The 27581-nt window shown below is 41.3% G+C and overlaps 1 protein-coding gene across 1 annotated transcript in view; it reads right to left on the bottom strand.

The window, feature by feature from the left end:
• The window catches only part of LOC100701907 (pleckstrin homology domain-containing family A member 5), an 84015-nt gene extending 60465 nt beyond the window's left edge, over positions 1-23550 (bottom strand). Inside the window, 3 exon segments of the mRNA XM_005450906.4 lie at positions 20988-21045; positions 23190-23266; positions 23391-23550. Coding sequence (XP_005450963.2) covers positions 20988-21045; positions 23190-23266; positions 23391-23482 — 227 coding nt within the window. The 5' untranslated portion in view covers positions 23483-23550.
• Positions 23551-27581: the final 4031 nt, after the last annotated feature.

Below are 27581 nucleotides of genomic sequence, written 5' to 3' on the forward strand. Positions count from 1 at the left end.
GACAGCTCTCTGTGCTGAGCAGTCAACTGAGTTAGTGACTCAGTCTAATGGCACTTCATGCATCTTTCGCCTTGTCACCTTCCCTCATAGTCCTCATTCATATCAACAAAGTATGTCTCCACAGCGTGAAAGACATTTGTAAAGCTTTAAATCAGGAGGATATTATCAATATGGCTGTCTTAAGTATTTTCCAGATTTTTCAGCTCTTTTATAAACAAGCCCTTAAAGCCAAGAAGCCAAATCTCAGTCTGTTTTACAAGGTGTGTCTCCTCTTAGGTCCCCTGGTGCTATTTCTGTAGGTGCAGCTGCATTTCTCAAATGCGCTTCTGAGAAAAAGGACAACAAGCTTTTCTTGTTGACTTTCAAATCTTGTTTCTTTGCAGCTTTGCACGCCTACAAGCAAGCGGTGAGATCCAGCGTATTTATGATAACTGTGAAAGGACAATATTGTTTCATTATCAACACCCTCCGCGAGAGCCGTTTTAAATTTAACGGACCGCACCTCCCTCCTGGTTGTAGCCCTCCCACCGACAGCTGCATATGTCAGGTGTAGCGTTGTAAGGGGTCACAAGGCAATTCATCAACATCCCGACAGCCACATAGATTACGGGAAGGGAGGGAACGACTAGGAAAGGCGGGAGAGAATGGGGAGTGAGATGGAGTAAATCGGGTGAATGGTTCAGTGTAGCTGGCTGAACTAGAAAAACATTGTAAAAAGTAAAGTGCAAATGTCACCCAATTCCCTGTTAAGGAGGTGAAACTACAAAGACCTACAAAAAAGGATTCAGGACGAACTATTTCTGCAGCCACATCCACAGGGCGGCTCCTCTAAAAACCGAGTTAGCAGCTGTGTGAGAGGCAGACAGCAGTTAAAACAGCAGGGAGAAATGTTCCCTGTTAGACACCACACTCTACTGTAAGCACCTCAAGGTAAAACACACAGTCATCCTCCTACTCTCAGCAGAGCAGAGCTTTTTAGTTTTTAAGTGAAACATCTTCCTAAGTGCCACTTACATGGATTGATGATGCAAGAAGCGCACAAAAAAACAACCAAGGTGGGAGAGAAAATAAAAGCAAAGAACAACAAAAAAACATCTGTTGCAACCCAACAGTAGGAAGTGCTGTGAGTCATCCTACACAGACACACACAACACAAGCATGCACAAAAAACTTAATAAATCTGCACACACACTCTAATAGAGGCATGTTTTTTATATATATATATATATAATGAAGAAAAGTTTAATGCAATAATAACAGCTACACTGAAGCAGTGACCTCAGGGATGCTAGATGTTAAAATCCAACACTGCCCCCCAATGGCAAGAACAATTTGTTACACATTTTCTAAATAAAAAAAAAACAGACCCAGGCAATTTGAATCAAGTCAGAGTAAATATATCAATGCGCCGAAGCAACCTGCTTCAAGAACCTTTAAGGCATAAATTACTGATGCCAACCAAAGCTGTGCAATTACATCACCAAATAAAAGTAAGCTACCTTCCAGGGCTCCAATATTCACAAGGGGTCTTCTCAGCAGGTAGCTCCACATGTTTGATTTAGCCTTTTTCTTTTTTTTTCTTCCCCCCGGGCGTAACCACCAAGGTCTGTGTCTCCTCCAGAGATCGAACAGGGGATCTTACACTTGTCAGGTGAACGATGAGACATAAACTACAATACAGGCCTCTTATGTTATGAACCTGTTCTCTACATTTGTGCTAGATCTCCATCCCTCTCCTCCCTTCAGGTTGTAAAGGAGGGGTGTACATTGTATCAGAGGAGGCGGGGGCTCTGTGATTGATTCACTCAAAGAGACTGCAGCTTCTGGATTGCACCACTGGATGACAGCAGATCTTTTGTTTTAAAAACCCCAGCTCACATCCATATAGCGCAAGCAGTGCGCTATAAATATAAGCAAACCTGCAAGCACGTAGCAGGACAGAGAAGCCCTTTGTTGAATAGCTTCTTTCCCTTTTTTGGAGCTTAGGTTAGCAACTTGTCATTTGTTTAGAGCATTTCTCAGCTCTGAAGCTAACAAAGAAGCACTCTAGACATCGATTCGCACTGTTCAATAAGCCTTTCTTTGGAGTGGAAATGTGGGGGATTCACACAGCATGTTATGTCTAGGTTGCCCCTAGAGCAGGGATGTAACACGAAGATTAAAGAATTAAAAAAACCACTGAGATAAAACACCTAATTTTAAACACAACTGGAACTAAAGTCTATTTTAATTCAAACTGACAATCTGACTAAGATCTCTCTCACTTTCTCTGCAGTTGCAGTTCTGGCCTTTTTTCAGCTACTGTGATGCCCTCTGCTGGATAAAATATCCAATTACACCATTAGCGAGCACAATTATAACATGCAGGCTGACATCTGGTCCCAATCTCAATGCTAATTTGTCACTTTCAGCAGCACAGCGCGCTACCCCTGCAGCTGGAATGGGATACAGAATAAAATCAGTCTCTGAAGAAGAGCAAAGGGATGCATGCGGGCATAAACAATAAACGGCACATGGTAGGAGGCCAGGATGATCCCAGTAAATCTATTCACATTCATCAAAGAGATCACAATGAAGGCGATTTATGAGCACAGCTGCTTGACTGTTAAGACTCATCCGTGTTTGGAGAAGAAGCCTTACAAATAGATGGAGACAAATCCAAAGCACAAATGAGCCTTTTTCCCTCTCCTTTTTGTAAACCACCTCTTCCCTGCAGTAAAACCCAACACTGCTGTATTTCAGTGTACTTTTAGTAACAAGATTCAATGCGATCACAAATCCAGAAAAATGCTGAGTTCATCCAGTATTTCATGGTTATTTTTGGCAAAGACAAAAAATATATATGACAGCAGGACAAAACATACTGACCTAATGAGAAAAGACATTATACTGTGCAGAAATGCAAAGCTAATGTCACAAAACGTACTATAAAAAATGCTACTGTTTATTCAAACAAAAGCAAAGTGTATATAGACAAAATCCACCAGGGATTCTGAGTTTTATTTTCAAAAGTTTTATTTTGCTTTTTTTAAATAAAAATCAAACTTTTATGGATTTTCTATTCCCACAGAGGCACAGATATTATTTAGATCAAAGAATAGACAAATGTTTAAACTCAATCAGACAATGTCAGAAACTAAACCTTGATCAAAGGAACAGCCCCCATTTAATTTTTTAAAATAACTTCAGTCAAATAATGAAACCTCAAAATAATTTAGATCAAAGAGCCTTTCATCTCTCTACCCCCCGCACACATGTAGATGTGCAGCTCGTTCTGCTAATGGCTGTGCTGGAGGAAAATAAAACAAGCACATGTCACTAAGACAATCAGGAGCGCACGCTCTTGCAGCCCCTGAGTAGTCAAAAAACTGCTTTCATGAGCTCCGCCCTATTAGGATCATCAATTAATTCTCTTATTTATCTCCATTCCAGACGCCTGCAGAGAGTCTCGGCAGTGTTTCACCAGCAGGTTTTTTCCGAGCTGCTTGTAGGGGATCCCTGGGTGCCAGCAGGCCAGTTTTAACATTAGACCCTCTCCACTGAGTCATAAGTCATCTATCAGTCATCTGTTAACAACCGAAAGTAAACCTGGAGGCATTATCCTTTCCACATGCCTGAATCACTTCATATTGCTCAATACAGAGTGAATCAGCTGTGCTGCTCCAGGGTCCAGCGGGGGGTCACTGAACTCCACCTGTCATCATGACAAACGATGCAAGCTTCTATTTTTTGACTGTTTGCCTCTCTGGCATTATGTCTGACCAGAGGTGAAGGTTGGTACAAATGTTTTGTTTTAAATCAACCACATTGAACTGCTGCTCTCTCTCTCTCTCATCCACAATAAAACAGTAAGTCGCATACAAACTACAGACCGGTTAAACCACCATAGAAAGCATCAGACCTTATTCTGACCACACCTCAGCAGCAGGAATAAAACACGTTGGCCTCAGGTGGGGCTTAACATGTGGCATCAGAAACAGAGACAGTGAACACGCGACCAGGCTGAAAGCGTGTAAAGACCACACGGCTTGAAGCTCCTACGGTTTCTCCTTATCTAAATCCCTGACAATCTACCAGGTCTTGTACCATTTCTTTTCTTTACAATAAAAGATTTCCAGCAGAGATAATATGTTGGATATTTCTCATTGAGGCAATCATACATTCACAAATAGGTAGTTAAATCTATTTGGGAATAGTGGTGATTTTCCAATATATTTGCTGAGCCTCGTTGCCAATTACCGGCATGATAGCAATACAATGGCATTAATCAATGTCAGTTGCAGATGCTATCTGTTGTGTCACATCAATTTTCTGCTCGTTCGGTGTTCAGTGACAGTGTAATAAAGAACTGAATGACTTCTACACAACTATTTTTAATATAGAAAATTTAATATAGAAAAAAGCAACAAAACAAGAAAGAAGAAAAAAACATATCAGTATCAGCAATCAAGATATCAGGCAAATTGTTGTTTTAAACACTGCAAGGCTATTTTTAAACCGCATTTTCATATTATCTTAGTAGGGACTACATATGACAAATGGAGAAATCTGTTGATGTTCTGTGTATCTGAAAGGGAAAAAAAAATGTCAGCTGACATATTAGATTTAAAAAAAAAAGATTAAATATCAGTATCCATCTTAATAATTCTATGCCAGGGTTAAAAAGCAAACAAACAAATAAAAAACCCACACACATCAAAAGTATACTTAAACCTGTCATATTACTGACTTAAGGTCATATCAGCATAGTTGATAAGACTACTAATAGGAATGAAAACACTACACACCTAGATCTAGACAATCACCAACTAAAAAATGCACCTAACAGTAAGACAAGGTAACATCTGTCTGAGAAGTGTCCATTAGTTTACAGTGTGTAAGCCTCACCGTGACGAGACTGTGACGGAGAGGTGATAAGTTCTCCAGACAGAACCTAAAATTGTTCCCAATAGACCATGATTCATTTCCTCAGGAGGGTTATAAACAAGCCTAACTATAAACCAAGGTGGTAATCAAGATCTGATTCAAGGGAAGAGGAATTCACATATGCTCACAGACATCAGAAAACCATTACGCAGCCAAGTACCAAATCTACAGTCTAAGGCACCTTGAAACACTTTCTATGTAAAACAAAACAGAACATGTCCTACACACAAGCCTTCATCGACTCAGCTGCAGTGAAACGTTATGCAGTACCTGTTAGGTTCTGTTAAAAGAACAATGAAAACTAGAGAAATATGGACTAATGGGTATACCATGAGTACGACATGACTAATCAGTCGATCAGCAAAGCACTCACAGTACTAAAATGTTTGAATTGGCACATCCATGTGATTTCATATCTCCCACACAGTTACCTCCCATATCGCAAGAGTGCATTGCACTTTTGATATAGGTAAGAACTATTAAAGAATATATGAAAACCACAGAAATAATGTTTCTGCTGACTGGTCTTTTTAGCTGCTACTATTCATGGTTTTTCTGTCCATTAACAATCCATCAATCCACTCAATGAGCAGAAACACGAACGATTGTGTAAAGTAAAATATCCCTTTTGGGTGCTATTCTTTTTTTTTCATGTCAAGTTAACTAAGGTTCACATGTACAGGCTCTTTCATTGATGCCAATTCCCAAAAGCTAAATGCACCAAGGTTTCTTCTGTCAGTTTTTAAAATTGTCTGCTGTGTTGCAATGATGCGTGGGAGTATAAGAGAGAAAAGCTGGCCTAATTCACACATACCTCTCTTATCCTTCCTTGCAGAAGGCTCTATCGATATCTCATTAGCTGAATGCCTCTGCTAGCATCGCCGCCAGCATAGCCAACACGGTTATGGATCGTTATTGGTCCCTGGCTTTTACATAAAGATCAGTTGATGCTTCAAAAAGGAAGACAGAGCGTGCAGGAGTTAAAGTCCTGTGCTTTTAGGGTGATGGAAGCTTGAACCAATATGTGTGGACAGCACTAAAGTGCCTACAGCCAGGTTTGACATAAACAGGGACCACAAGAATCACGCTCAACCAAGAGACACAGACACCAGTTTCTGGGTCTCATCTAACCCAGAAACCCCAAATGAGGGCCCTTTCCCCTCAAATAAAAAACGCTGAGAAAGTCAAATAGTGCCGGTGGCGTTATTATTTTATCGTTATTTAACTGGGGAGCGACTTAAGAGTCTAAAACTTCTTCTGCAAGATTGGCCGCAAAACAGCATCAGCTAAATCACAGTGATTACACACCAGTAAAGTGAAATGCATACAATAAGCACACATACACATAAACTGAAGCATGAAATACAGAGCCATCAGGATTATGATCATTAGGACTGCATGGATATCTCACATTTGGTCAGGCGAAAGTCACAAGCCAGTATAGGCCGCCTTGAAGTCATTTAAAATTGCTTAAATTAAATGAAACCAGCTTTCCAAGATTCAGTTCATTTACTAGCTGATTCAACAAGACAGATATTCAGATGTGTTCAGTCTTATTGCCACAGATGTATCAACTCAAGCACCTGGTTATGCAGTCTACACATAATGGGTCGCTCTAAAGAGCTCACTGAATTCAATAATGCTACGGTAATATGATGCCCTTCCTGCAACAAGTCAGTTTGTGAAATTTCTTCCCTCCCATTCAACGGTAAGTGGTATTACTGCAAAGTGGAAGCATTTAGGAACCACAGCAACTCAGCCACAAAGCGGCAGACCACATAAAGTTACAGAGCGGGGTCTCCAAGTGTTGATGCGTTTAGTGTGTAAAAGTCCCCGACGCTCGGCTGACTCAACATCTGCAGAGCTCCAAACCTCCTCCAGCATTAACATCAGCACAAAAACTGTGCGCTGAGCTTCATGGCATGGATTTCCACAGCCAAGCAGGTGTAATGTGTAGGTGAACCAGTACTTTTGTCCAGCAATTGGATCACACCAGCTGAGAGAAAGCACACCATCCAATTAGATCATACAATGTGCAATTTACGAAAGCAGTTGTGGTAAACAGCTGTCTCCATGAAAAGCATAAATAGCCCTCTCATTCAGAGCCACTTTGGGTATCACTGAAGCTCATAACTATGAGCAACACAAACAGTATTTCAGTTGTATGACTCTTTGTAGTTTACTAAAATGCTGCTTTGGAGTCACAGCAGACTGTTTCTCTGTTATTAAGGAAAGACGCTTTGACATTCAGTCAAAGACATTTTAAAACACTGTTGTACTAACAATCCAAATGTGGAAGTTTCAAACCCAACGAGGCACCAGGAGTGCTCAAAAGAAAGCCCATTCTCATCCCTGGGGGTGCCAGTGAGTACTGCCTTGTCAAAGCCGCTAGCTAATTTAGGCACAAAGTGTCCACTGTTGTAAACAGGTATGTTTTAACCCAAACCAAATAGGTTTTAGTGCCTAAACTAGCTAACAAGTGGAAAGTGTAAAAAGAAAGAAAAAGGCCCAGCATGAAGCTAAACCAGGGTCTCCTGGCTGTTAACCCTGGGAATTATTCTACCAGCAGGTCTCCAACTCCTAATGAAGCCTCTCTGTTAAATGTGCCCATTGGCTGTCAGAGGCCAATATAGCCATTTCCAGAGCTTTAGAGCACAAAGAATCCCACCCAGCTACATAACAGAGAGATGCAGGAGGCACCTGATCAGGCAGCACTACTATCATACTAGTCTTTAACTAGTAAACTGTGAAAATGATACATTACCGAGTTGGAGGAATGTAACCACAATCAAGTCTTAGCCAGCACAATCCTTCTGCTTCAAAGAAATGTCTTTGAAGCATTGTGCTGGCTAAGTTTCTAAATATGAATAAACATGTATTTTTTGAACATTGCCATTTTGAGTGTGGGTAGGGGTGAAGCCAATTTTAAGCTTGGCAGTGAGCCACCTTCAACTGTGCTTTAGTTCTTGGCAAAGAGCTAACTTCTTGTGTACACATTTGCGCCGTCACACTGAATGACTAATGAGCCTCCCTCCTCCATAAATAAACAATGAAAACAAACGGGACGAGTGGCAACTCTAACAGCTTACAGTCCACTTACAGCTAGTTCTAAATCATTACACGAAAACCTGCTATAGATGTGGAGGGAGGTTTTGGATTTTTCAGACATATTCCAGGCCGGAGCCCACATTTATCAAGCACTTCACCGCTCAGAACTCATTAAGTCTGACTTGGACCAAAAATACAAAGTTGCTCGAGAGTTAGACACGAAGCTTAAGGCACAGACTGTCAATAAGGAAACATGATGTCTCATTTTTTATTCTGACTGTTAAGACTGGTAGGATGGAAAACAGCAAACTGAGATTCATTGCTGGTGTATCATATCAAATCCAATTTTAACTAGCAGTCCATGAAAGCATTTACTCAACCAGCAACTAACCTGAAAAACAAATTTACATGCAAATCTGTATGCTCTCTATCAGCGCTCTCAATTCCTATCAATGATAAAGTAATCTGCACATGTACTCCTATAATAATAAGCTCACTCATACTGTATATGCTCACTGTACTCTAAGGTAAGACCAACTCACACAGCTGAGAAACGGTCAAATTTGTAACTGTTAATCACTTGAAAATATGTTAATTTTTCACCAATCAGCTAACCCTAGCAGCTCTAATCATCACACTCTGCACTCTCAGCATGCGTCAACATGTGCACAGTGCACATTATGTGAAGTGACAAAATCTACCTTGTGGTGGCACTAACTGTATAATCAGAATGATATCATAGCCCATCTATTCACCATTCTGACATTTACACAGGTTATATTTCCCATCCTTTTCGAACACACAGTGCATTGAATACACACAGTAAGGACCCTCAGACTAGTGGCAGGCAGCAATAAAGCCATCACACGGGGGGGACATTTTGAAGCATTCTCTAAAAGATTTATTTATCCAGCCACCTTACATGAGAAGCAGAGGTGCATTTATCTGCACCACCAGCAGGGGTCTTACAGTGGAAAACAGTGGGTTTCCTCTCATTCAGAGGAGGAGGAGGAATGCCTGCACACATCACTTTGTGAATTGCAGCACAAATGTGGGAAGGCTGCATTTATCCTTGAGCAAGTACCGTTGATATTTAAAGCAGACTCTCGACTTCTAGAAGCATTCGTCGCTGAATGCTGCAGAAACATACCGCGGAGGGCTGACAGCTGATTAGACTGATGGATCAATATGAGGTGCAGCCATTACTACAGTTATGAAGCCCCTGTCAGCTCACACCACTCTGGCCTCATCTCTCACACACAGCCTCCCAACAAAACTGAAAGCAGGCTGTGTGGAGCTGATACGCCGTATGAAAAGGAGGAAAAGATTGATTTCATTGCAGCTAGTCTCTAAAGGTAACATATGGAGCTTTTTCAACTGCTACTGGCAATGCAATCCCGAGGACGAGGGCACATTTCTGCAAAGTGCAGTAAATGTCTGGAGGTGGTGCTGTATTATAAAGGCTGAAAGATAACAGTAAATCTAATGTAAAGGGGAGGTTTGCAAATGTTTCATGGCACATTAGCGTTTAAGATGCATACTAAAGGTGACACATAAAACTTTTGACTAGCCTTCATACTAGAAAGGCAACTTCAACAAAATGCCTTCCAACATGCTATTAAAAAAACAAAAGAAAACAAAAAACCCCCACCTTGAATTCAAAAGAACATCCAAAGTGAGAGTTTGGGTTAAGGTTATGTCTAGTACCCAGGCATGCATCTCTTTCTAGCTAACTGTGAATCACCTGATCTCAAACAGGCGGCTCAAACTCCAGGATGCAGAAACCCAGCAGGCTTCCATGGCACAGATTTAGATCAAGGGATACACATTTAGCAGTTTGTCGTCCCCTGGGCTTTGTGTGTTTGTTTTTTTATATGTCGTTTCACTGTGGCAAATTCCTCCCGTGTGGTAACTCAGGTGATGCCATTCAGCATGCGATACAAACAAATCAATCACAGCAGCACAGATTATTCAAAGACAGACCTGGCACACAGTTCAAATATTTGTTTAGGCAGGGACAGCTGAGGACAGAGTGTGGGAGGAGCAACTCGCCCACAGAGGAGCAACAAAAGGCACTGTATGCAATCAGTGCTACTGTCAGTGCTCATCTCTCTGTCCCACATAAAGTGAACCAAATCCCCTGAAAGTAACTGGCTGTGGATACTATATAGATGCTGATTTATTTTCAACAAGTTTTTAAATATCTCTACTCTCTGAAGAAGTCGTGACAAACTGCTACTATTTATATCCGTGAGTGCCCCATCTAGTAGCAGTGCACTCAAGTCACGATGGGCCTCGCGCTAAAGTGCATGCACACTGGCACATGGTGGGGGGGACTGATGCGCTTGTTAAAAAAAATAAATACATTTTAAAAAATGAAGTGAGGCCGATGCTCAATAATAGCTATGGAAACCCTTCGCACAGGTACGATTTATATATAGATGAAGGGCTTTTACAAATGCCAGCAACGCCGATGGGCTAAAGGCTAAGCATCAAGCTCTCTCTCCTAGAAGTGAACAAACAATTACTAGAGATTAGGTAAGGGTTATCAATGTACAAATGAGGCAGTGATATCAAAGGCTCACACCTAGGGAGACTAAGGCATTTGTGCTGTGGCTGAGCTTAAGAAACACAGACGAGAGCCATGAAAGGATTAAAAACTTAAGGGGAGAGCCACAAAGAGAAACAATGTCCTGCTAATAGCATGCAAGATGCAGAGCCTGAATAATGCGTACCTATGAAAGCCCACTGTGGGACTGTAGGGGTTGCAGAGGGACAGCGTTGGAAACACTGTTGCCAGGAGAGAGACAGAGAGACGAAAAAGCAAAGCCACAGTATCAATAGGACCAAGAGGGTATTAACAGCAGTGTTGAAGGGATATCATTTCTACCACTTTTCCTTTTATTTTAACTCTCTGGAAATGTGTGAAACGACAATATGGCGCAATAGTTTAGTGGACCCTTTTCACATGAAGGCTTCACTGTGAAAACAGAGATTTGGTTCCTCTTTATAAATAAAGCTGAAGAAAAAAGACAATTTAAAAAAAAAAAAGAAAGAGGCAACCCCCTGCTTGCTTGGATTTGTTAAAGACAAATTCAGAAGTTTAATTTATCTGTTTTAGTGGTCCAGAGTCCTCTGTGGACATTTTAACACGGTGCTCCAAGAGCTCACAGCTGTAGAGCATTTGAGCAGAATGATGGCTTCCAAAAGCTCCCTAATCATCACAGACCATCTGGAAAACAACTGGGCCGTGCACTGTCCACTGGACCGAGGTAGACAGACAAGAGAGGCAGAGAGAGAAAGATAAAGCTGGGGAAAGAAAGTAAAAGATTTTTCAGGGCATGATATGGAAGCGGTAACATGTTAAGAGCGTAAGAGATATCCACCACTAACAGATCAGAGAACTGATAACATGGGGAAAAAGTAAAGTATTTCAGTTGCAAATAAAAGTCGCTTTCCCCTTCGTCACTCACTGATCAGCTTGCTTTATTACCACAGATTTCTCTACCATGGGCACCCTGGAAAACAGCTATGAGTAGAAGCTTTATAGATCTCCTCGGGCCTTTCAGAAGCAGCCTGTACGGATTTGAAATGTTCTAAATTGTCCTTGTGACTTAAGACTTCATAGCCCTCTGTAACGTACAACTATACACATTGCAATCAAGGAAAATTGACTATAGTGAAGCGAATGCAGAATGAGACTTAAGCATAACCCTCGAAAATCAGAATCTGAAAAACTACAACACAGCCAGCATACCAAGTTTTCATACGTAAAGCAAAGCATTTGTGGGGTAATAGCAGACTAGAGCATGACCTCCATGGAGGCAGCTGTCCCTGGATTCAACCTGACACAACATCAGCAAAGGATGGCTCATTGCAGATTAATACAGGGATTAATCAGGTTCAACAGCTCTCTCAGCATTAAATGAAAGACGCCGCATAACTAAGAGGCTTTAGGACCAAAGAATTACTGTCATCTATATGCTCCCTTACTTAACCCAAAGGGGTGGGCCTACATTTACTTTATATATTCTGTAAGATTTAACCAGAAAGGGCTCAATTACAGAAATAACTATAAAACAATCACAACATCTGATCACCAGCAAGGCTTATGTGGACTAGAGTGAAGTCAATGTGTAAACACATACATATCACACCTAAAACGCCATAGAAGGTGAGGTATGATTATGTTAAAACCCCGCCCATATTTTTTGTCCTCCATTTTTTCTCATGGGATGAAAGGAGAAGCAATCACTGTGCACACAATTTGTAAACAACATGTACATTACAAAAGGGCTAACTTGGTCTGATGTGGCTTTACACTGAGAAACTGTCTTAATCAGCACCTGGGGCAGCCACCAACATCAGAGCATCTCTTACACATATGTTCACACGCAGAGCATCTAAACAGATACACACTTTACCCCCCCTCCCTCCCAATAGAAGCCAGATGGTGAGGACCCCACCGAGACTTCAAGGCGTGAGAGCAGTGCGAGCAGCTCAAAGCTCGCCTCGCTGACTGTCTGTCTCCCAGTCAGCACCCAGCCACACAACAGAGAGTTATAGATGTGGAGATCAGGATGATGTACAGCAGTCTGGTCTCCCTCTTAAATCACATTACACACACAAGTGCTCTGCAAGAGTACCGAGCACAGACAGTGTTAGTGAGTCAGCAGTCACACACATCAGAGCCTCCCCCTGCCAAGAGGATGAGTAAATATTCTCTCAGCACTTTGCAGTTTGAATAAGACATTGTCCCGTGTGCCTTTTCTTAAAGTTAGTCACGTGTAATGGCCAGCTTACAAACAATAACCCAATAGGCTTTGATGTTATGACTGAAAACAAAAATCTGGTTTTCATTTGACTCAGAGTTTGTAATTGTCTCAAATCAAAAATAAGGACATAATTTCATAATGTGCTAAAGAAAGTCAGAGTGACACGGCATTTCATTCACCTCTGTGTAATCTGCAACCATGAGCTGTATGTTCTGTCCTGCTGCTCCTCTCTGTTGCTCATAGATCTCTTCCTGAAAGAAGCGGGCAGTTCCACCTAATGTTGCTGATACTGGAACACCGTCAAAACCAAGGGTGTGATTTTTTGTGGTGAAACTTGAAAAATGCACGTGTGACTAACATCAGTTTGTCTTTAAGTGGTAAACAGAGGGAACTTCAAAGCTTCTTTTTTTTTGAACAGGCCACTCCGCATGGAAAGCAGTTTTGACATCCGTCATTCACCACAGACTTGCATTCAATCTAAGCTATCAATCAACACTGGCTTTTAGACACACAGGACTCTTAACCTGTGCGCTGTGTATAAATAAATAAAACGAATAAACCCAATACACACAGACGCTGATCTCTTCCTGCTGCGTCCACATGCAGAACATTTTCATACATTTCTGATGTCAGCCTGGTGAAGAGAGTTTGCCCAGAAGTAGCTCATTGTTTTAATATATGACACGAGGAGCAAGAGCTGGATCTGACTGAGAAACCGCACACTCACTGGATGGCAACTTGTGGTTTTCTAATTCTAATTCTAATAATGACCATAATCTGCAAAATTAACTAAAGGTTTTATTAACATGACCTGAAACCAGTAAAGGCACAAATTCACGAGGAAAATGTTTACAGTGGTCACGGAGCGAGGGAGCTGGGAGGCGCTTTCACAGTCGCAGACATCTAAATAACCACAGGAGTTGCTGTCAGCTGGCCCTTGAAGAAGAATGCAGGTTTTTCCATGGGTTCACTTTTCAGACCCAGAAGGTTCATACATCTTTTATACTGCCTGTGATGAGGGACTACAACTCAAAGGACAGATACAAGCATATCGCTACATCATCCAGTTGTGTGCATGCAGCATCCCCTGTTTACCACTAGCATCTGTGGTGTGATGAGGTCGATCTAACCTTACGAATGTCATAAAAATTGAATGTTTTTTCTTGTAAATTTGTGGCTTTATTTCATAAATTTGCATCTTTAATCTCAGAAACTCCGGAGTTTGTTTCTGAATACTAACTCCCTTCTTCTGGCTTTATAATTAATTTTTCTGTGCACTGTCACAATTCTTTATCACTGACATAGAGATGGCCGAATGACAATCCTCCTCAATAGTTTCTTGTGTGGACTCCCAGTAAAAGGTTTGTGTGTCACCTCAATTTTTAACAGGTGCTCAAATTTCCTACAATGTACAAGGAGGAAGTTAGTAGAATCAGAAATGAATTACCTTGTACGTGTGATTGTGGTCATCTGTCTTTGTGAGACAGACTGGCAGGCTTTCCTATGCGCACCCTGCTTCTCATACAATGTCTTGTGGAACAAGCTACGGCTCTTACAATACAAATGAAAGGAACTGGCTTTACTTGTTCCCTCTATAATAAATCTCTTGATATACTATGAGCCAGGGCACATATGGTAAAAAGGCCTTCTCTGCATGACTGGTCACAGCTTCGTTTTCACAAATCAGGGTTTAAATAACCTGTAGGTGTTATCAGACAATTTAATATACAACCTTAACTTGCATGTATTTATTTTCAAGTCCAAGCGCTTGATTCTGCGCCTCCCTCTCACTTCCATGACTGGATTTTCAGGGTTACATAATCAGGGCTGATATAAGGCTTTGCTCACATGAGCATGGTTTATTCCCTGGAGAGAAGGGAGTGTCTTTAAATGTCTGCCATAACTGTCATTCTCATAGTTAAGGAAGGTTCATAGGGACTCCCATCGTTCTTACACAGAAGGATTAGGACCTCAACTCTGAGTTCCTACAAAGCTACTGACAATGATGCCGCAAACCCAGGTAGACAGAAATGAGAAATAGAGTGAAGTCATTCTTCAATTTAAAAAAAAAAAAAAAAATCATTTTCACTCTGGTCAATAAAAACAAACTCCCCCACCCCCTACCCCATCTTCGAGGGCTGTGACTTTTTAATCTCCGTCTTACGATCGCTGATAAGACGCCTGGGTTTACTGAAACTCCAGATGTCATTGTCTGAAAATGAGACTTTAAAAGAGACAAGGCAAGCCAAAAACACTAGTAAAGGTGAATGCATCGAACGCAATAAAATGTTTGTGAACCCATTCGAATTACCAGGACTTCTGCATTGATTATTTGTAATTAGTGCTCTGACTTTCATCCACTGTATGTTTCAGCTGAGGCAAAGGACTGCTCAACACCTTGGAGTCACTGAAAGAGCAGTACCATAAAATTGTGTCAGTAAACTTTTCAAGATACTGTCAGGGCAGCAGTCCATGACCTAAAGCTTAAGAGAGGTTGGGAGATGCAGTAAGATCACAATCCCAAAGCACACAGTCAAATCAGTGACACGAATGGTTAAAAATGAAGAAAAATCCTGTGTTAGTATTGCAAAACTGACCTTAGCCCAATTGGGATGCTGTGGCATGACCTGAAGAAGGCTGTTGAATGAAGACATCCCAGAAATACTGATGAACTGAGGCAGTTTTTTAGGAAGAAAAGATCCAAAATTCCTCCTCATCATTGTGCAAGTCTCATAAGCAGCTACAGGAAATGTCTGAGAAAGGTTGCTGCTGCTGGAGTAGGCTCAACTTTAAATCTAAAAGTTTACTTACGTTTTTTTTTTTACCCTGCAAGGACATGAAAACTGTTTGGGTGTTATTACTTTAGTCAGACATGTCTATAACTGTTACTTAGATGACACTGACATTCAGCCAGCTTGCCAACTTTAAAGGTTGTAATATTTCTGTTGTGTTCACAGCTTGTTTCTACTGTCATTGCAACTATGCAGAGGTAAATAAAAATTAAGATATAAAAATACTAATAGCTCATCAACTGGGGATGAACCCCTATGGTCACTCCTGCAAGTGGTGCACCCAAAGGAGGGTGGACCATGTAGGCCTCCAGACAGACGGATTGGTGCAGCATCCTCCTGTGACGCTATACTAGTCTGTTGTGATAAAGAGTAAGACATCAAATCTACAGTTCTATCCTCATCTATGGTCATAAACTCTGGGTAGTGACTGAAAGAATGAGATCAAGGATACAAACGGTGGAAATGAGGTTCCTCCAAAGGGTGGCTGTACTCTCCCTTAGAAACAGGGTGAAGAGCTCAATAATTTGGGAGGGGCTCAGAGTGGAGCCTCTACTCCTCCACATGGAAAGGAGCCAGCTGATGTGGTTCAGGCATCTAACTAGGATGCCGCCTAGAAAGCGTTTTTTCAGGCATGTGCTACCAGCAGGAGGCCCCAGGATACAACATAATGGAGAGACTTTATCTCTTGTTCGATAATGTGTCAGTGTCCTCAGGGATGAGCTGGAGGAGGTGGTCAGTGAGGGAGGCCTGGGCATCTCTGCTTAGACTGCTGCCCCAGTGACCTGAACCTGGATAACCAGCCGAGCCGGAGGGAGGGAGGATAGTTGGATGTATACTAACATAATTTCAAACAGAACATCATCTTTAGGTTTAAAGTGTATTTCTTTTGAACAAGCGATTTATTGTGAGGCAGTATGAAAAATATTGACTTATTATAGGCCAATATCAACGATGCTAACTGATATCAACATATTAGCATATAACATATCATTTATAGATGTCAGCAGCTGTACCACACAAGATTTGCCCCATACAAATGTCAAAGATGCGGTGATACAGAGCTAAAAGCTTTTTTTTAAATAATGAAGATCCCTCCCTTGCACAAAACATGGAACAGATAATTAACATAGCAAATAAGCAGAACAAAAAAAAAACCCACTCTGCATCAGCAATCAGTCAGATTGTTATTTTAAACACCGATGGTGCTGCATCCCAACAGGAAACCTATTATAAGCAGAATCTAGGTTATCAATTCAAAAAAACACAGTCATTAAAAAGATTATTATATGAACTTCATTATTTAGTTTTGATGGACATTTACCACAAATGAATATTGGTTTGTAACCTGAGTAACCTGATACGTGAGTACACGAGCTTTTAAAGCAGAGAAAGCCAACAGCTAAACACAGATCCACTGAGGAGATTTTTGTCATAATTGACGACATTTTAATTGACATGCTTTCTTCTGCTCTGAGTGATGAATTATGCAGCAGCAGAAGTGAATAGCCTAATGAAAATGGTAGTTGGAGAGCAGACTAGCACGATATGTATATTTTATGTTGCATTTCACACTGATAAGCTATTGGCAACAGTAAGTTGTCCTCAAAGGACACTTGCAAAACGTCATCAAATGAAACATTACTAACTGGACAGCCATCAAGCAAAACTGTGGGGTCACATGCAGACTGCTTATTACTCACTCATTAGGCTTCAAAACAAGATAACAGCAATGTCATTGCCAAACCTAGCGCAATTATCCCTGAGTTCAGCAGTTTGCGTTTTTTTTTTCCCCTCCATTCCCAGACAAAATTAATGAGACAAGAATAGCAAACAAAGACCGGGAACTGACTTCTGCACCTGTCTTTCATAAACATAATTACACTTCCAGCATCTATGAGGCAGCAAACTTACAATTAGGGTCACCGCTTTCCTACTATATATTAATGCTATGACACCTTTGCTTCACTCAAAGTCACTTCACCTAAGCTGTCCTGACACACACTTCTGAGAGGTTTTCACAGGTCAGGAATGCTCATTAGCAAAATGTGACAAAACACAGCAAAAAGTGCCTAAATCACAGGCCCACTTCTTGTTCACAATGAGGCTTGAGTTAGAAGCTGGGATTATGTGCTATGGAGATAAAATGAAAAACACAAATCTGCCAGATGGACCAGTCTCATAAAATACTGTTTCATCACAAATAATAACAAGATGAACAGATTTGGGTGGCTGCTGGATTTACTCATAGACACAAGGGAGAGAAAATGTCTTAAAATAAAAGTAGAAATGCTTGACTTTGGCTGCAGTAGTCTGCACAGAGCAATGCATATAGTTTTTGTGCTTGCATGTACTTTCTAAAAATATGTATCTTCAGCATCCAGGAGTGCAAAGAGATTAAGTTAATGAGAGATAGGACCCAACTTCTAAGGGGTCTACTATTCTTATATGTGCATTATCATCTCAAAGTATAAAAGCAGGAGAATAGCTGGCGTGTTCTCTGATTTATTACCAAGTTCAATGGCTGTGAAGGTGGCCAAAACTCCTGACTTAAAAATTTGGCTGCAGTGGTACTTAGGTACATCTGGCATTTTTACTGAAGCATCTTAGCAAAAAAGACCGGCACACTTTCAGTGCCTGGAGTCCTGTCAGACATGGAAGCAAAGCACTCGCACTGCACTGACTGTTTTGACTGTCTGTGAATGAAATTAACAAGTTAACAGCTTGCTGATTTATACCTCACCAGGATCTCTGTTACTTGGGTAGCGAGCACCCACCACCTGCCAGTTGGAACATACCACAAACTTTGAAAAAAGAAAAAACAAAATCCTATTTTTGCATCAGGCAACCCAGAAACCAATCCAGAAAAGTGGTGCGAGTCTGAGGAGAGCAGTAAGCTATGATTGATTCAATTAACATCTCCAATGACCTTCACTCATTCAGAACTCACGGCGCCACAAACTAATCAAATCTTGGGACGGAGCATGCCTCTAGTCCACACTATCACACCAACAACCTGCAATTCATCCTTCCCAGCACATCTCATCAGAGGACAGCCTGCGTCAGCACAATCTGCTCCTTGATGCTCACACTGTGTAACCCGACGGTAACAGCCAAGCCACACAGCCAGCATGTGAATAAGCCAGATCCTTTGGCACAAGGTTTTTTTTTTCCTCTTTCTAGCAAAACAGCCACAGAAATTGATCAATAAACTTGTCTATATTTCACACAAGTGTGTGTTTAAAGCCACTGTTTGAATATAACAAAATATCTCCAAACTTGTGCTATTTATTTACAAAATTGATGACAAAGCAATAATAACCTACTGTAAAACATAAGAACAGCTGTCACTGGGCTAATTGTACTGGAGAGCTTTCAGAGGCTTTTACTGGCAACCTCACACAAAGCCTCAAAATGCCTCAAGGACCGTCCAAGACAGTTATCGCATAAAGCTATCAACAAAGCTCTATGTCAAAACATGAGTCACAATGAAATTAACAGGCATGGTTTTACGCAGCCTCGTAACTTAAAGCATAAAAACACCTTAAAGATGTCTTGATCGCTGATCTTGTGCCTTAAGTTGACCAAATATTTTTCCAGCATGTGCCACCATCTTTAAAACACTCGCAGTTCTGACGACATGACTCAAATTCTAAAAGCTCTTGCTAAGTTAAAACAACAAAAGGAGCAAATCCGTTCCCAAGAAACAGGATGGGGAAAATGTTTACTTACTACAAGAGGACACAGAAGGAAGACGGTGAAAGTGTCGGTCAAATGTTGGTCACATTGCTCTGTGTTACTAGATTTTCATTACTGTTTTAGTGTTTTCAAAAAGGGGGAATTGCTATTGAAGGTCAACAGAAGAGAGAATCAGTATGCTGAAGCCGTTTCTCTGTGTATTTTACTTGCTTCGCTTCAGTTTAGGACAAGCTCAGTTGAATCAGCCATCCGCATATTTTTGTTTACTCTGACCCTGCTGAAGCGCCGGTATGCCAGTATATGAGATAAAAGGCTATCATTTAAAATGCTTTTTACTTTTCACAGTTTTGGCTAAAATTCAACCTACGGCTTAAACCAAATGTGTTTTTCCTCGCAAAAATGCAGATGGCCTGCTTTGTGGGAGGGCAGGATGATTAGTTTGCGAGTTGTTTTACAGGCAACATTACAATGTCATTGGACTGTGCCAAAATCACAGTGATCATCTAATGAATGTCTTCCTCAAGTCTGTTTTGCACCGAGAAGCTGAGATAAAATACTGGAATATAAAATTACTGCCTTTCAGTCCGACTGCCTGGCAGCCTGCCACATGAAGCTCCTCAAATTCATGAGGAAGTCAAAGGAGAGAGGATTCGATGAGAATAATAGGGTATAATATCCTATTTTCATATGGCGTGTATGCTATATCCTCAGTCATTCAGAAGCCTTCTTGTACTTTTGCAGAGATGTTCACGTACTACGCATCTATACGTGCCGTGCAACGTAATTGCAAGAGAACATGCAAAATAACAACATATTTCCCCCCTCATACCCTTGGATTTGGAGGACAGATGATGAATCAGACCCCAATGAATGACAGCACTTGTGATCTCTTTTGATTAGCCGCATGCATCAGGCTACTGGGGGAAGAGAGCAAAATGTGAAATTTACTGTATTTCAAAGACTATGGCCGACTGCTCACGTAATTCATGCAGAACCTGGGCTTCACACGGAGAGGGTCACGAACTGAACAAAGTGTTTTAGTGGACACGGAGGATATATCACATTCTCCCCTGCCCACACAGCCACAAGAAATTAGCATACCTGAGATATGATGTAGGAATAAAAAAATGTCAAAATAAAATCACTGGAAGGAGACTTTGAATGAGAAGCCATTTACGTTTTCTTTAGCGGAGTGGACTGGCATGTAGTATTTCGGAAATATTTTCCAGCATCTATTTAGGGACAAGTGTCATTCTGAAATGTGAGGAGCCGTATAAACCCAAACAGTGAGGATAACTGTCAGAAAAAGAGAACGCATTATACTTTGGCTCAATTCTTCAAGCAGACTCAGCTTTGAGCAGGGTAAGTCTGAATAAATACAAACAGCTTGCAAGAGGAAAGCAAGCACACTGTGTCCATGTCTGCCCGTTATTTGCACAATGTAGCTGTGTAATCATTAACTTTTGGGATAGGCCACACAAAAAGGGAGTAAAGGTTCCAAATTTACAACCTCTTTATATTGACACATCCACCACAAGGCGTGTTTTCAGGAGCTGCAGACTATCGAGAGGAGCGTTTCATTCCTCTGAGGTGACTTAAGTGGAAATAAATTAATTTATACTTGTAATCGAGGTACCGTGGTGGCGCGCAACAGGGAAGTGTTTTGAATTTAGATGACATGTTTGTATGCAGAGGTCCTAAGGTTGCGATGGGCGTGCGTGTCATGCGGTAAAATAGGCGGGAAACTCACTTGATAAAGCACCGTGCTCCCTCAAACGTATATCCCTCCTCCCATCCAGTGGGTAAGTCTGTGAAAGAAGGAAAGGTGGACAAATATGTGAACAATCATGCAGCCATCAGCCACATTAAAAATCACTGAGAGGTGAAGCAAATAACATTGATCATGTCATTACGATGCTATGTTCTGTTGGGGTTCTGTCGGGCCTCTTGGGTCCTGACATTCATAAAGATGCAGACCGAGCACACACCACCATGAAAAAGACAATTCCTGATGGGACGACTTGTGCTGCAGACTGCAAATACTTCTCGAGAATGGTCTTTAAAGCTCCATGAGTGAGCACCAGAACAAGTCTAGTCCGTGGAAGCCCCGCTCAGCAATCCACACAACCTAAACTACCTGCAGCCAGTGTCATAGCAGCTGATGCTATACAACACCTCCAGCACGCATGTATGAGTGTATGTCCCAGAAAGTTAAAGGTGTTTTGGCTAGACATGAGAGACCCACTTACCCAAAACTAGGCAACCACCTTGAAAATTTAGAGTTTCTAGGATTTTCAAACTAATTTCGAAAGTTCCAGTTTGTTAAAAAGGAGAAATTTCTAAAAATTTGAAAAAAAAAAAAAAGGTTTTGACAGAAATCAATAGGAGGCAAAGAATAAATAAATAAAACTGCTATGAAATTAGAATATGAAAATTGGCAGCTCTCCTCCTAACACCCTCCGATCAGACAAATGCAGGCATCTGCTCGTGTTTCACAGAAGCTAAAACTCACTCAAAGCTGAGCTTCACATGGGATTCAAAAACTGCTCTGCTTTGTAAAAGTCCTCTACTTAACCCATCGCACTACTACATATTTTCTGCACAAACTTCACTTTTTGCCCAAGTACTTCATTACAAGCTAGATTTTCTAGTGCCCTGAATGAGAGCCCAGAAAAAGTGCAAGTTTACTCCCCTCTTCATCCACATGAATTACAGTATGATGAAAGGGCGTTACAAATCTTTTTTGCTTAGTGACACCAAAAATATGCTGCCTCTGCCAGCTTTATGCATCACCTTTAGGGTTGGAACTAATTATTCCGCCTGTGCTCAATTTGTCACTCAGTTTCTTGATAAATCAGGTCAGTCATCTGGTCAATAAACTGACTGAGAATACAATCAAATTTTGTGGTTTTGCCCCCGGAAACCACAAAAAAATATCTCATTTACTATTACACAACGCTAATAAAAGCATATCATTGCAAATGAAAAGAACAGAGCTATATCATGATATTAGTAATTATTTTTTTAGAATAGCTGCCTGCCTTCTGGGCTTCAGCTCTGTGGTGAAATACTGATGGCCATTTTTCAATTTTTGATACTAATAGAATACAATTTTTTTAAAGAAAAGAAAATGTATGAACTCACACATTATTTTTTAAAAAAACCTCATTGGTTGCAGCCATATTCAGATGAAGCAGACACTCTTAACAGGAGAGGGGGGTGCTTGAAGTTAAAGAAGAGCTTGCTGCTGTATATAGTTGCATCATAATCTCACCAGAAAAACGCACTAAGCAGCTAATTTTACCATGTCTTTAAGATAAGTCAAGCTTTTTCTAGGAATATATATATATATATATATATATATATATATATATGAAAGCTCACTGTAAAAAATTAATGACGAAATTCAGCAGATCTATACTTCAATCTACTACAGTTTTCCTGCTTACCTGTCACACAGGAGCTTACTGTTAAGTACGGTCCTGTGTCAAAACACTTAAGTGCACTAATCTTACTCCCCTGCACGGCCAACATAATGCGTTAGGTTATTCAAAGCCAAAACAAAAACAAAAAAACGGCTTCCTACATTTGTTTACGTGCTTTAGTTGCTATTAGGCTAAAGGTCGCCTCTTCACTAGTTCTCGGGCGATATTGGCTAGTGTCCACTCTTCAACTCCACTGACTGACCAACCTGGGGAGAGGAAGCTGCGGAGGAAGTGGCACTAGCTGGGCAGAGGTGGGCACGAGAGGGCTCAATTTTCACAGCACGAGCGACAAAAGCCCACTCGTGTGTTAAGAAACACGGCGTGGATATCACAGCCTCTCTCTCACACACACACACACGCACAGCGTGGGAAGTGTTCGCTTTTGGGTAACACAACAACAACACACTGCCGGGGCGAACACGAAAGGCGTTCAAGATAAGAGAAAAACTTGACAGTGACATCTTTACCTGGAGTTTTCCTGTGCCCGGTTATAACTGCCTCACCACTTACTGGATGCAGCCAGGTTGTACTCTTGGCTTCTTCGCTGTTGAGAGGGAGAGACAGAGAGAAAGAGCGAGAAATGCGTTCATTAAATCCAGCGGTGACTTTGTTCGAAATAGAAACGAGCAGAATGACTTGAAGCGTTTGCCTTTGGAAGGGATATTTACTTAACGAAGAAGACACGTCCATCCCGAGTAACACCATAACTCCAGGAAGACGGGAGACAAGAAATCCACTCGGGTTGTAGCTCCGCCGCCATGTCTGGCAGTACTGTATGACAATCGCGCGGCTCCGCTCTCCCAGGCAGCGCATACACGGAAACCTTGGCAACGGCGGGTGGCTGAGAGCAGGGTGTAGAGCAGGCAGGTAAAGTCCATTCATTTGTATGGGAGAATAATGGCTGGACAGCCGAGGGGAGGCGGGGTGGGGGTTATTTTAGTTTAGTTTATTCTATTTTATTTTATTTTATTTCTTGACTGACACAATAAAAGAGTTATTTTACTTTTAGGTAAGTTTTTGCATCGCTGTGTACATGGCTTTAGTCAAAAAAGTCCTTTTGGATTTATGGTTCTTTATGGTTTTCTACGACTTAAATATACAACCAGGATATTAAACCACATGTCCAATCAGCAAACTCACATGACAGCAACTCGGTGCATTTAGGCATGTAGACATTGTCAGGGCGACCTGCTGAAGTTGAAAACTGATTATCAGTCTCCCAGCAGCGACTTTTTAAGTGGTATGGTTGTTGGTGCCACATGGGCTGGTCTGGGTATTTCAGAAACTCCTGATCGTCTGTGGTTGAGTGGGATTTTCCCCGAAGATCCATCTCTGGCGTTTACAGAAAATGTAAAAACATATACTCTGCGCAACAATGTCTTATTGCCAGAAGTGAGAGGAGACTGCTTTAAGCTGCGCACCTGGGTTGTAACTAAATGTGTTGGTGTAATGGTGTAGGATTAGATATTTTCTAAGTACACGTAGTGACGCTCAAATCATATCAAACTGTTTTTTGGTTTTTTGTTTGTTTGGGGCTTTTTTTTTTTTTTTTTTTTTTTTTTTACATTAAGTTGGTCTCCAGAGTCAGCAGATCTCAATCCAGTAGAGCAGCTTTGGGATGTGATGGAAGAGATCTGCATCATGGATGTACAGCCAACAAATCTGCAGCAACTGAGTGATGCTATCATATCGATATGGACCAAAATCTCTGAGCAGTGTTTCCAGCACCTTGTTGAACCTATGTCATGAAGACGTAGGATAGTTCTGAAGGCAAAATGGAGTCCAACCCAGTACTAGCAAGGTGTACCTAACAAAGTGTTCAACGAGTTCATATTTTTTGTTTTGCACCCTTACACTGTTCACATTCTTTATGTTTTTTTCTTCTTCTATGTCTCGTCTGTGGGATCTTTGCTACATCATAGTACAGATGCCAGTGGTGAATGCAGGCTCCCATCTCACACATTTGTTCCCACCAATAATAACATAACTACTAAGCATGTTGAATTGGCACCTGATGACTGATTTTAATTCTTTCTTCTATATAGAAAAAAGACATTTCTATCATAAATGGGGGCAGAAAAGGTCTAAAATTCACCAGAAGGAAATTAAGTGTCTGACATTCAATAATTCCTCGGGGAGGGTCTCGAGACCTTCTGCTTAATCCACCCCCCACCCTCACCCCCCAGTGCTCAAACAAAACCTGTGCCCATGGCTGTGGCTGTACAAAGGCACATTAAGCATGGGGGTGGGGGCTGGGCAGGGACGGATTAACCTGCCACTAGGGCCCCAGGACAAAATTGATCTGCTGGACCTCCAAAAGCCTTTTTTCACTTTAGACATTTTTAATCAAAACTAAACTCCTCTCTCCTCTTCATGTTCAAATAGTGTCCCCGAGTCACATCGGCTAATAGCAGGAACCACTTTGAGGTTCTTATAATGTTAGATGGTATTGTGCTTTTGTGGTACATATTCCAAAACAAATGATCAATTAAATTAGCTCAAACCAGATGATGCACAGACAGTCTGGAGTTTTCTGAGGAACATCCATTGTCCTAGGAAAGTTCCCTACTTCATGTGCTTGGGGGGGACAGACTGATGGACATACAGAGAAAAATATCCACAGTCTACTACCGCACCCACAGTTTCAACTCTACCATTCGGTTCTTGGCCTCCGCCTTTTGTCACTGTGCAGTGAAACTGCAGCATCAGCCTTTCACAGAATACAAAAACATGTTATCCAACACCACTTTGCCAGGCCTGTTGTTGCTTTGTGTTGCATTGTTTTTCTGCACACATGCTAGGCCACTGTTTTTGAGCAAGCATGTGGTGGTGGTAATGGGAGGTGGACATATCTGCCAACTGCCAGGTCAACCACTTGGAGAGGAACTCTTAAAGGACAAGGAAGCAGTGGAGCACTGAATCCTGGTCAGAAGTCACACACTGAGCTCTTTGTATTCTGTTTACCTGGGGCAGAGTAACACAGTTTTCTGGTAATGTGGCGAACAAAGGAACTGCTTGTTTCTTCCCAAGTAAGGGGGCAGTGGTCCAAAAGAAGATGGGAAAATAACAATATTAAAATAAGCTGAGCTTTATTTGCCCTTTTCATTAACTTGATATTGATATGAGAAGGAGTACGTGAGCTGTGTCTTAAAATGCACAATCTAGAACAATTCCTCCCCAGTCTCTGAATATATAGTTTAAAAATTCCAACTTTTCTTTTTGAAATAGTCAAAATATTTTTTTTTAAGGAAATAGAAGAGACTGTCTTCCCCAGAAAACAACCAGGTACTGTCTGTCATTTTGGCAAGCTGTTATTATGACCTATACTTACATTATAATGTTAGCCATCTTCTAGGGGGTCTGTGAGTAATACAGGTAATCAACAACTTTGACAGTGTATTTTTGTGCCTAAACCTAACCAAATTACAAGGAAAATCAAAGTAAGCAGCTGAGAGTCGATGCTTTCACAATCACGTTTCAAAGACTCTTTAATTAGTCTTTTTAGACAGAGAAGAGCAAACAACCAGCATAATGATTTAAGTGAAGGACTTGCTGGAAAATGTGGATCTCACCTGCCCTTTTTCAATCCATGATTTTTTTCCAGCATATCTATGTGTAGGATCCATCAGAGTGAAAATGATAAGATTAGAGCCTGACACCTGCTTAAATGTGCTAGCTTACCCGTGAGATCTGAAAGTGAAGTAGTGCCTGAAAGTGGAGCCTTTCACGTCTCAGTTTTCAAAGCAGTCATCTTTTGATCTGTTTAGAGAGCCTATAGGCCTGTGTCACGCCATTCATAACTTACAGAAAATGAAAGTACTATTCCCTGTATATCACACACCACTTGTTTCAGCGAGGTTTACCTTCAGCTATTTTACTTTTTCATATAATCTCAAGTTACAGGGTTGATAAAGAACTTGACAGTATCCCCGCTGTTCTAGTTCCAGTACTGACAGTATTGATATAGCTGAAAGTCCAGCACTGTGGGTCATGTAATTCTTCTTTTGGCAGGGGCAGACATTTCTCAACTGCCACCCACAGTTGCCAGGGTGAACAATGCTCCACTGAGCTATAACTTATGGTCCTCACTGAAAGAGCCTAATACCATTAGCCAAAGTGGGAGTCAGATGAGAGCTGGAACTTGGAGAGGTAGCATTTGTGCAGGACGTGCATATGTGTTTTGTGCAAATGTTTCTTAGGAGCATCTACTGAGTTACAGAAAATGAAAATGAATGGGGAAGCAAGCCAAACAGATCTGCAGCCATTAAGTCATTTGTCAGGCAGTGACATCTCTGGGATCCCAAGCCTCTGGTCACATGCAATCCAAGCACACAACTGACTCAGCAGAAACTTCTGCTGAAACATCTTCCTGTAAACACAACCCTACTTTATATGCTTATTTTGAAGATTAAAGGTCTCCAGCTGAATAACATAATGCAAGCAGGTATCAGAAAATTCAGTTCAACTAACAAAACATTAATTAATGTAAAGAAGACCTGGGCTCTGTAATGTAAAAGTACAATAAAGAGTCTTCATAAAGACGCGCCGCGTTGTGTCTGGTTAACATTGCGCAACATATTCTTACATAATTGCTCCATGCTCAGCGAGGCGAGGGTTCTCTGCTCAGTGACACAGGCCAGACTTGAGGCATCAGAATGTAATTAATGGTTGCACATTATCAAGCAGCTGTTTGAGGGCTTTGTTCTGGTGCCAGCTCAGCAGTAGCCTCGTGCCTGTCTGTGCTAGGTAAGAGGACCCTCCTCTTTAGACTGGAACTGCTCGGCATCTGTGCAAACCTCTCATTTGTTGGAGTCACAAGGCTGTGTAGATAGAGCCATCCTTAAGCCTGAACACAGCAC

The sequence above is a fragment of the Oreochromis niloticus genome, linkage group LG7 (genome assembly GCF_001858045.2).
Source record: "Oreochromis niloticus isolate F11D_XX linkage group LG7, O_niloticus_UMD_NMBU, whole genome shotgun sequence".
Taxonomy (NCBI): Eukaryota; Metazoa; Chordata; class Actinopteri; order Cichliformes; family Cichlidae; genus Oreochromis; species Oreochromis niloticus.